General features: G+C 39.6%; 2 protein-coding genes across 2 annotated transcripts; both read left to right on the top strand.

The window, feature by feature from the left end:
• The first annotated feature begins 1,651 nt into the window (after positions 1-1,651).
• Positions 1,652-3,859, top strand: LOC122763101 (nuclear pore complex protein Nup133-like). The gene is made up of 5 exons (XM_044018194.1): positions 1,652-1,793; positions 2,489-2,569; positions 2,671-2,735; positions 3,281-3,369; positions 3,653-3,859. The coding sequence occupies exons 1-5, from the start codon at positions 1,761-1,763 to the stop codon at positions 3,787-3,789; spliced, it is 405 nt and encodes a 134-aa protein (XP_043874129.1). The 5' UTR covers positions 1,652-1,760; the 3' UTR covers positions 3,790-3,859.
• Positions 3,860-4,953: 1,094 nt separating this feature from the next.
• LOC122763100 (centriole, cilia and spindle-associated protein-like) lies at positions 4,954-8,024 on the top strand. Its single transcript, XM_044018193.1, has 4 exons — positions 4,954-5,075; positions 5,828-6,197; positions 6,829-7,148; positions 7,696-8,024. The coding sequence occupies exons 2-4, from the start codon at positions 5,873-5,875 to the stop codon at positions 7,894-7,896; spliced, it is 846 nt and encodes a 281-aa protein (XP_043874128.1). The 5' UTR covers positions 4,954-5,075; positions 5,828-5,872; the 3' UTR covers positions 7,897-8,024.
• Positions 8,025-9,073: the final 1,049 nt, after the last annotated feature.

Below are 9,073 nucleotides of genomic sequence, written 5' to 3'. Positions count from 1 at the left end.
ATGAAAACAAGTTAATATATGTAAGTAGACCTTCATAACTAACACATATATGTGACCATGAAAACAAGTTAATATATGTAAGTAGACCTCCATAACTAACACATATATGTGACCATGAAAACAAGTTAATATATGTAAGTAGACCTCCATAACTAACATATATGTGATCATGAAAACAAGTTAATATATGTAAGTAGACCTCCATAACTAACATATATGTGACCGTGAAAACAAGTTAATATATGTAAGTAGACCTCCATAACTAACATATATGTGACCATGAAAACAAGTTAATATATGTAAGTAGACCTCATAACTAACATATATGTGTGACCATGAAAACAAGTTAATATATGCAAGTAGACCTCCATAACCAATATATGTGTGACCATGAAAACAAGTTAATATATGTAAGTAGACTCCCCATAATCCTTCCAACATATATGTGTGACCATGAAAACAAGTTAATATATGTAAGTAGACTCCATAACTAATATATATGTGTGACCATGAAAAACAAGTTAATATATGTAAGTAGACCTCCATAACTAATATATATGTGACCATGAAAACAAGTTAATATATGTAAGTAGACCTCCATAACTAACATATATGTGACCATGAAAACAAGTTAATATATGTAAGTAGACCTCCATAACTAATATATATGTGACCATGAAAACAAGTTAATATATGTAAGTAGACCTCCATAACTAATATATATGTGACCATGAAAACAAGTTAATATATGTAAGTAGACCTCCATAACTAACATATATGTGACCATGAAAACAAGTTAATATATGTAAGTAGACCTCATAACTAACATATATATGTGACCATGAAAACAAGTTACTATATGTAAGTAGACCTCCATAACTAACATATATGTGACCATGAAAACAAGTTAATATATGTAAGTAGACCTCATAACTAACATATATATGTGACCATGAAAACAAGTTAATATATGTAAGTAGACCTCCATAACTAATATATATGTGACCATGAAAACAAGTTAATATATGTAAGTAGACCTCCATAACTAATATATATGTGACCATGAAAACAAGTTAATATATGTAAGTAGACCTCCATAACTAACATATATGTGACCATGAAAACAAGTTAATATATGTAAGTAGACCTCCATAACTAATATATATGTGACCATGAAAACAAGTTAATATATGTAAGTAGACCTCCATAACTAACATATATGTGACCATGAAAACAAGTTAATATATGTAAGTAGACCTCCATGACTAACATATATATGTGACCATGAAAACAAGTTAATATATGTAAGTAGACCTCCATAACTAACATATATGTGTGATACAAGCGTTCTATGTCGCCTTTAAAAGATGTGAATAGTGGCACATTTTTACAAATTCCATAACTTGTGTCCAAGTTTAAAAAAAATATTTTTGACTCAAATGAATGTTTGATTACATTTTGAATGATGTCAGTTTTGGGCCAAGTTACTCTCACAGCTTCCTTTATTGTTTGGTGAAACAGAACTTCAGTTTAAGTCAATGATGTCTTTATGTCACTGTGAGAGACACTTTTCCAACAGGAAATTGATGTTTTGTAAACCACTCACTCTCCCACACCAAAGTCCAGTCAAACTTCCCTTTCTGAGCATCCTCTACTGTTGATGTGTCCACACAGACGTCGTGGAGCAGGAGCGTTTCCTGCTGCATCAGGAGACTCTGCCTCGTCAGCTGCTGGAGGAGAAACAGCAGAACCCGGACACCATGCCTCTGCTCAGCGCTTACAACCTCATACAGGTGAACGCACACACACACACACACACACACAGGACTCTGCATTGACTTCCATTCATCTGACCAAATTTACCTTCACCAGAATGTTTCATTTCATCATTTTCTTGTAGTGTTCACATTACAGGTGTTTTGAGACGTGTGTGATCAGATTACAGATGTTTGGTGGCGTGTGAGATCCGATTACAGATGTTTGGTGGCGTGTGTGATCAGATTACAGGTGTTTGGTGGTGTGTGTGATCAGATTACAGGTGTTTGGTGGCGTGTGAGATCAGATTACAGATGTTTGGTGTGTGTGTGGTGAGATTACTGGTGTTTGGTGTGTGTGATCAGATTACAGGTGTATTGGTGGCGTGTGATCAGATTACAGGTGTTTGGTGGTGTGTGTGATCAGATTACAGGTGTTTGGTGGCGTGTGAGATCAGATTACAGATGTTTGGGGTGTGTGTGGTGAGATTACTGGTGTTTGGTGGTGTGTGTGTGATCAGATTACAGGTGTATTGGTGGCGTGTGAGCAGATGACAGGTGTATGGTGGCGTGATCAGTTTACAGGTGTTTGGTGCGTGTGAGATCAGATTACAGATGTTTGGTGTGTGGTGATTACATGTGTTTGGTGGTGTGTGTGATCAGATTACAGGTGTATTGGTGGCGTGTGTGATCAGATTACTTCAGGTCCAGCTCACGTCTGTGTCTCTCCACAGTTGTACATCTGCGACGACAACAGGGGTGCTAACGAGTATGACTACAAAAAAGCTCTGGATCTGTTGGAGTACATTGACGAGGTCAGTGGTTTGTTTTGTTTTTGTTTGTTTTCCTAACTCCGCCTTCTTTGCCGGGTCTCGACGGCATGTTTTAAAGTTTACCTGTGTTTGTGTTGACACAGGAGGATGAAGTGGACATCGGCGCGCTGAAATGTGAAATCCTCTCCAAAGCTCTGAGGAGAGACGAGTAAGATTCTCACCCTGACGTGGTTTTTGTTTATTTGTTGGGCAGGAATATTTTTAATCCTAATTTGTGTCTGAGGATTAGGGCTGGGGTTAAAAAAAAACCCCACTGTTACACTGGTGTAGTAGTAGTATCAGTATCAATAGCAGTAGTAGTATCAATAGCAGTAGTAGTATCAGTAGCAGTAGTATCAGTAGTAGTAGTAGTAATAATAGCAGTAGTAGTAGTAGTAGTAGTAATAATAGCAGCAGTAGTAGTAGTAGTAATAATAGCAGCAGTAGTAGTAGCAGTAGTAATAGCAGTAGCAGTAATAATAGCAGCAGTAGTAGTAATAGCAATAGTAGTAATAGCAGTAGTAGTAGTAATAGTAGTAGTAGTAGTGGTAGTAATAGCAGTAGTAGTAGTAAATTTGGTGTTGATGTGGGCGGAGCCTTTCAGATACGTAGAAACTCTGGGCTCATCTGTCTGTTTGTGGTGGGAGGAGCTAAGGACCATACTGTAACTGGATAATAACATGAATTCAGTTTGACTGACTGTTCCCTCCTCAGCTGGTCGACGTCTGACGGCAGCGATGATCCTCTGGAAGCTGCCAAAGACAGCATCTTCATCAAGATCCTCCTCAAACTCATCCAGGAAGGTGAGAGGCGTTCAAGGACTCGTGTGAGCGTGAGAAATCACAGCTTCAGCCACAACACAACTGAATCACATCATTGTGTTTAAAAGTTTAGAATAATAATGATATCATCGACTTCTACTGGTAATTCCACTACTACTGCTAATGCTGCTGTTACTGCTGTTACTTCTACGTCTCTCATTTTTACGACTCAAATAAAAAATGTTCTGATCTTTGGACAATGATAAAAAGCTGATTGTTTCAGTCAGAATCATGTTCCTCACTGATGAAAGTCTGTGTTGTCCAGGTGTCTCTCTGCAGACGTACCTGCCTGACGTCAAAGATCTGCTGGACTCTGGCGACCTCTGCGCTTTGAAAACGAAACCTTATTTTGAGTTTGTCCTTCGAGCCAATTACGAACATTACCTTCAGGCCCAGATGTGACGAGCGACGAGTTTCACTTCAGCTTCACTTCAGAAGTTCCATTTTTTTCTAAATAAACCTGTCGATTGTTTCTGTAGTTTTTATTTTGTACAAAAACATACATTTTCATTCCTGGTAAACATTTTAAATTGACGGAGTTTTGAGGAGCAGAAAACTCAAAGACGATGGACGACCAAAACTGCTGAGATTAAAGTTCATGGTAACGGGAAAAAAAAGTTAGTCCTGCCGACGTATCATGGGTCCAAAAGCTTTTTTCTAGATCTAATCCTGAAAGATGCAAATTCATCCGTGTCGGTGTAAGTGGATATAAGGATGGATTGATTTTCTAGGGGTCGCTGTGGAGACCTGTGTGACCCTGAGTGCTGCCACTGACCGATGTGTCAACATTGGTCAGACTAAGGTTTTTGAACAAGTTACTAAAGTCTTGTTTTTAGTGACTCGCTCTGTCTCTCTTTGTGTTGCCACACTTGTTGTTCCTGATTTGTCCACTGGGTGCCACACTACTTTTATGATAAATTTGTCTGTCTGTGTTTCCGCACTTGTCAATATGACCAACAGAGGCCGACAGAGGCTTGTTGTGTGAACGGGGTCAAGTCTGCCACCTCTTGTTTCCTTGTTTCCTGTTGTTGTTTTTTTGGCAAACTGTTACGTTTGGCCACTAGGGGACGATCTCTTCAAATGTGAGTATTTACACATAGACCTCATCAAGGCAAAGCTATTATCAGTCACAGCAAGTTTGGTTCGGATCAGACCTTTTATGTTGGAGTTCTAATGTTTAAGAAAATAATATTTGGGGGGCACGAAACAGAACTTTGTCGCCCCCTTGTGCCTGCACCGTGTGACTTTCACTGAAGCCGTTGATAGCTTTTAATCCTTATGATGTTTGGAGTGACCTGACAAAATTTGAAGTTGACAGAAGGAAAGCTGTCGGCGCTGTCATGTGTGCATCGTCGCCAAAACCGGCACACAATGGCCGTTTGATTCAAAATGGCTGCCTTCCCGCCTTCATCTACAGATACACGTTTGCGATTTACGCTCAACAAAAAAAACTACACCCGCCACTGCTCACTCCGCTCTTTATATATAGTTATTATTAGATTACTTGAGCTTTATTTTGAAAGCGCTGACCGGAAGCTGTTTTCGGGTGTCCGGTGCGAGCTCCGCTGCTTGACGCTGGGTATTTGTCAGTGACAGAAGCCGAGCGATGCTCGTCGTGTGACCGCGGTCCTGCTGCGACTGTTTTGGACCTGAATCCGGACCGGACCCCCCCATGGAACCAGGTCTCAGTGAGTACGCACGAGTGTGACTGTAAAACCCTGCCGGCCCAGAACCGTTAATACTGCACACATTTAAACGGTTCCGTGAACACCAGCAGCACCGGAGCCTGTTTTTACTCCGTTTCTGTCCAATTAAAACCCTTGAATGTACATATTTAATCCGGAACGGACACAAACCGTCTTCATCTAGTTTAATTATACGGAATGAGATTATTTAGGGACTTCAAATTGAACACGTATACGGAGATAGATCAATAAATGAGATATTATATTTAGCTGCTAAAACGATGACACGCGTTGTCGCGTGTTTGTCCCGCATCACATTTGGTCCGGGTCATAGAAATGAATCATTAATGAAGTGAGTTTGGATTAAAATTAACGCGTGTGTGTGTGTGTGTGTGTGGGCGGTCTGTAGTAAAACCTCACTGCAACTGGTGGGCGGGGCCTACAGGTAGACCACACCCAGTTTCTATTTCCATATTGTACCCTTTTCTATCCGGTCTTGTTGACCTTTGACCCTTTTGTTGGTCTATTCAATTAAATTCAACGTTATTTATCAAAGCGCCAGTTTACAACCAACATGATTGAGTAAGTGAATGTGTGTGTGTGTCAGGGCTTCAGGTGTTATTTTCACACTGAACATTTTGTATGAATGAATTTAATGATTTCTTTGTTTTCATGAAGCATGTATTTTTATTATCATTATTAATAGAATAAAACCACTCAAACGGAGGAATCTCATGAGCTCCTGTTTTCCTCAGTGATCACAACAAACAACAACAACAACGACAACAAGAAGTGGAACCATGGTGACCAAGAAAATCCGGACCGAGTACATGAAGAAGTTCAAAGATCCGAGGTGGGAGACGTTTTCCAAATGTTACGAGGACTCCCTGAAGTACCGCCTGACCCGCCGGGTCATGGAACACTCCCACAATCCCTGGTTCTGGGAAGGCTGGGAGAGCCGCTCCGACTCCAGCGGCTGGTCCACGCCCAGGCTGACCCGGAACAGAGTGTCCCCTCTGTCCCTCCCGCCGCCGTCCTGCGAGGTGAAGCAGAGGTTGTGTGAGCTGGTGAGCGGTCCTGGAGCAGGACACGCCCCCGCCATGGTGGAGCAGGACGCTGCACCAGGTGAGGAAATGTGTGAAATGAACCTTTATTGACCCACACACACGTGTCCTAATGTATGATATATAATAATATCGTCACTAATCTGAACCTTTGCCATAATTAAAGATAAAGAAAGTGTGGATTTTAAACAAATATAAAAACTAAATAAACTAACACTCCAAGAAAATTATAAATATTTCAATAAAATCAAAATTTTATTTTTTCACAGATTGATTTATTTTCCTGAGGAATAATAAGAAACAATTATTATAATAATAATAATAATAATATATAATATAATATATTATATAATATATAATAATATAATATTAAAAAATAACCTTTTTAATGTTTTATGTAGAAGACCAAAACTGTCATGATTAAAAATAAATGAAGGAATGAATAAAAACAATAATAAGGAAAGAAATGTGTGAATTTAAATATGTTTGTTAACTTCAGAAAAAGAGACATACTCTTTTTCTGATTTATTTGAAGTTAACAAACATATTAAATAAATAAATAAATATATATATATAAAATAATATAATACATTATAAAAATTAATAAACAAATGCATTTTTCGTTTTTCAAAACAAAGAGTGGTTTTTACTTTTGAATGATTGTATTTATTGATTAAAATCCTTGTTTGTAGAGACTGTGTCGAGTGAAGCGAGCGCAGCTTCAGCCACAGAGGACACGCCCTCTTCTGACACAGAGGACACGCCCTCTTCTGACACAGAGCCGGCCAATCCCGCGCCCAAGCCACGCTACCGTCGCCGCCGTGTGCCATGCGCTGAGCCGGGAGGTTCGGACGGTTTCCATGACGACACACAACCGGCCGTCGCCCGGAAACCTCCCAGAGCCAAGAGTCAACCTGCGATCGGCAGCAAAGAAAAGGAGAGCCGGAGACCGACAGGAAGACTGGACTGGACTGAGAGACAGAAGGACGTCAGGAGGACAAACAACCAGCAGGTGAGGGACAAAGACACACACAGACTGACGTTTTGTTTTTCATAAAAAATCGAATTCTAATTGAAATGAGTTCAAAAGCATGATCATAATTTTGTTTGTAAATTCATAAACTTAATAAAAACATTTAATTAATAATTATTTAATAAACATTTTGCCTGTAAAGCTTACATTTTCAAATTTTGAAGATAGGTTTTTTTTCTTTTTCAAATCCTTGAGTTAAACTCGTGAATCTTGGATGTTTATTGGATCTTTATTGACAAAGCACTTTTCAGACAAACGTATATGATGCAACATTCTGAATTTTTGACACAATAAAAGCACAACATTTGCTCCACATTTTCTTTCTTATCGTTTTTTAAACAGAATCAATCACTTTTCCTTGTTCTTTGATTTTCTTTTTCCATTTTTCAACGCTTGAAACGTGGACAATCGTCAGAGCTGCTCGTCACATGACACCAAGAAACCCTGCAACATGAATAAATAAATACACAGAGGTGTCGTGTTGTCTCTCTGTCTCTCTCTCTCTCTCTCTCTGTGTGTGTGTCAGAGCGTCGTGGTGGCCGACGCTGGCGTCGAGCCTCGTGTTGAGTCCGACAGGAGGCGGGGCCATGGTGGGCGGGGCCCCGGTGAACGTCGTCGCGCGCGGTCAGCTGACCTGGAGAAGGTGCGCCGTTCACAGCTGACGGCGGCGGTGGACGAGCGCTGGACGACCGAGTACATGCGCTGCTTCTCTGCTCGACTCAGGTAGAGAAGAGACTCCGCCCCCAAAACTTCAAATAACCCTAATAATCATCATGTGACCTCTCAGACGACTACATTACCCAGCAGCCTCATAGTGTGCTTTTAATGTTTAATAAAGTGTGTGTGTGAGCGTGAGTGTGAGTGTCAATGTTTCACAACGTTAGCTTGTTACAGTTACCATGACGACAGAATGAACTCTTTATGAACTTTTATACACAAATACAAACATAACTGTTATAAAGTTGTTCACTTATTTTGATTTTGTTTAATAAGATTTTCACGTTTGTGACGATTGTGAAATTTAATACTCGTAAAAAATATAGAAAAGAGAAAAGATTTATCTCATGAAATTAGAATGGGAGGTATTTTCAGAGTTAAAGCTGTATTTTCACTGTGCTACTTTTATAATATTAATATCATAAAATGAGATTAATGATCGATATTTGTGGAGTGGCGACCAAACATGGCATTATTTCATTTTCAGGAAAAACAATTTATCTGCGAAAAAAAGAAAATATTAAAGTAAAGACACAAACTTTTTTTTATTTTTAAATTTAAGATGTTTTGATTCTCAATTTTCTAGATTATTTTGTAATTATGGCAGTGTTGGTTCTCCGTACTTTACGTCAAATGTAAGGCAAAGATTCAAAAAAAATTCTTTTTTTTAAAGAAATTTACAAAATCCACGACAAACTCACTTCAATCGTTCAAGTTAAAAATAATAATAATTTATGCTCAAATTAACGTAAAACACAACAAAAAAAGCTTTGCTAACGGTGTTAAAGCCTCATCACGCAGAAGCTAATGCTAACATGATGACATGGTGCTTTTCTGTTCACTATAGTCAGTCAGTCAGTCATCATCTAACCGCTTTATCCTCCACCAGAGGGTCGCGGGGGGTGCTGTGCCAATCTCAGCTACATCGGGCGATAGGCGGGGTACACCCTGGACAGTTCACCAGTCCATCGCAGGGCCACACACAGTTAGAGACAAACAACCATTCACTCTCACACTCACTCCTACGGTCAATTTAGAGTGTCCAATTCACCTAATCCCCACATTGCATGTTTTTGGACTTTGGGAGGAAGCCGGAGTACCCGGAGAGAACCCACGCACACACGGGGAGAACATGCAAACTCAATGCAGAAAGGCCCTTGTTCCAACCGGGCTCGAACCCGGGTCTT

This window comes from Solea senegalensis, unplaced genomic scaffold, assembly GCF_019176455.1.
Source record: "Solea senegalensis isolate Sse05_10M unplaced genomic scaffold, IFAPA_SoseM_1 scf7180000016455, whole genome shotgun sequence".
Lineage (NCBI taxonomy): Eukaryota > Metazoa > Chordata > Actinopteri > Pleuronectiformes > Soleidae > Solea > Solea senegalensis.
The sequence above is the reverse complement of the archived record's forward strand: the minus strand, read 5'-3'. Positions and strand labels throughout refer to the sequence as shown.

Bases quoted from the DNA above. Each gene is read 5' to 3' on its own strand.
- LOC122763101 (XM_044018194.1), top strand. From the start codon at position 1,761: ATGCCTCTGCTCAGCGCTTACAACCTCATACAG. The intron at 2,570-2,670 runs GTCAGTGGTTTG...GTGTTGACACAG, and splicing joins TGTTGGAGTACATTGACGAG to GAGGATGAAGTGGACATCGG. The intron at 3,370-3,652 runs GTGAGAGGCGTT...TGTGTTGTCCAG, and splicing joins CCTCAAACTCATCCAGGAAG to GTGTCTCTCTGCAGACGTAC.
- LOC122763100 (XM_044018193.1), top strand. From the start codon at position 5,873: ATGGTGACCAAGAAAATCCGGACCGAGTACATGAAGAAGTTCAAAGAT. The intron at 6,198-6,828 runs GTGAGGAAATGT...CCTTGTTTGTAG, and splicing joins GGAGCAGGACGCTGCACCAG to AGACTGTGTCGAGTGAAGCG. The intron at 7,149-7,695 runs GTGAGGGACAAA...TGTGTGTGTCAG, and splicing joins GGAGGACAAACAACCAGCAG to AGCGTCGTGGTGGCCGACGC.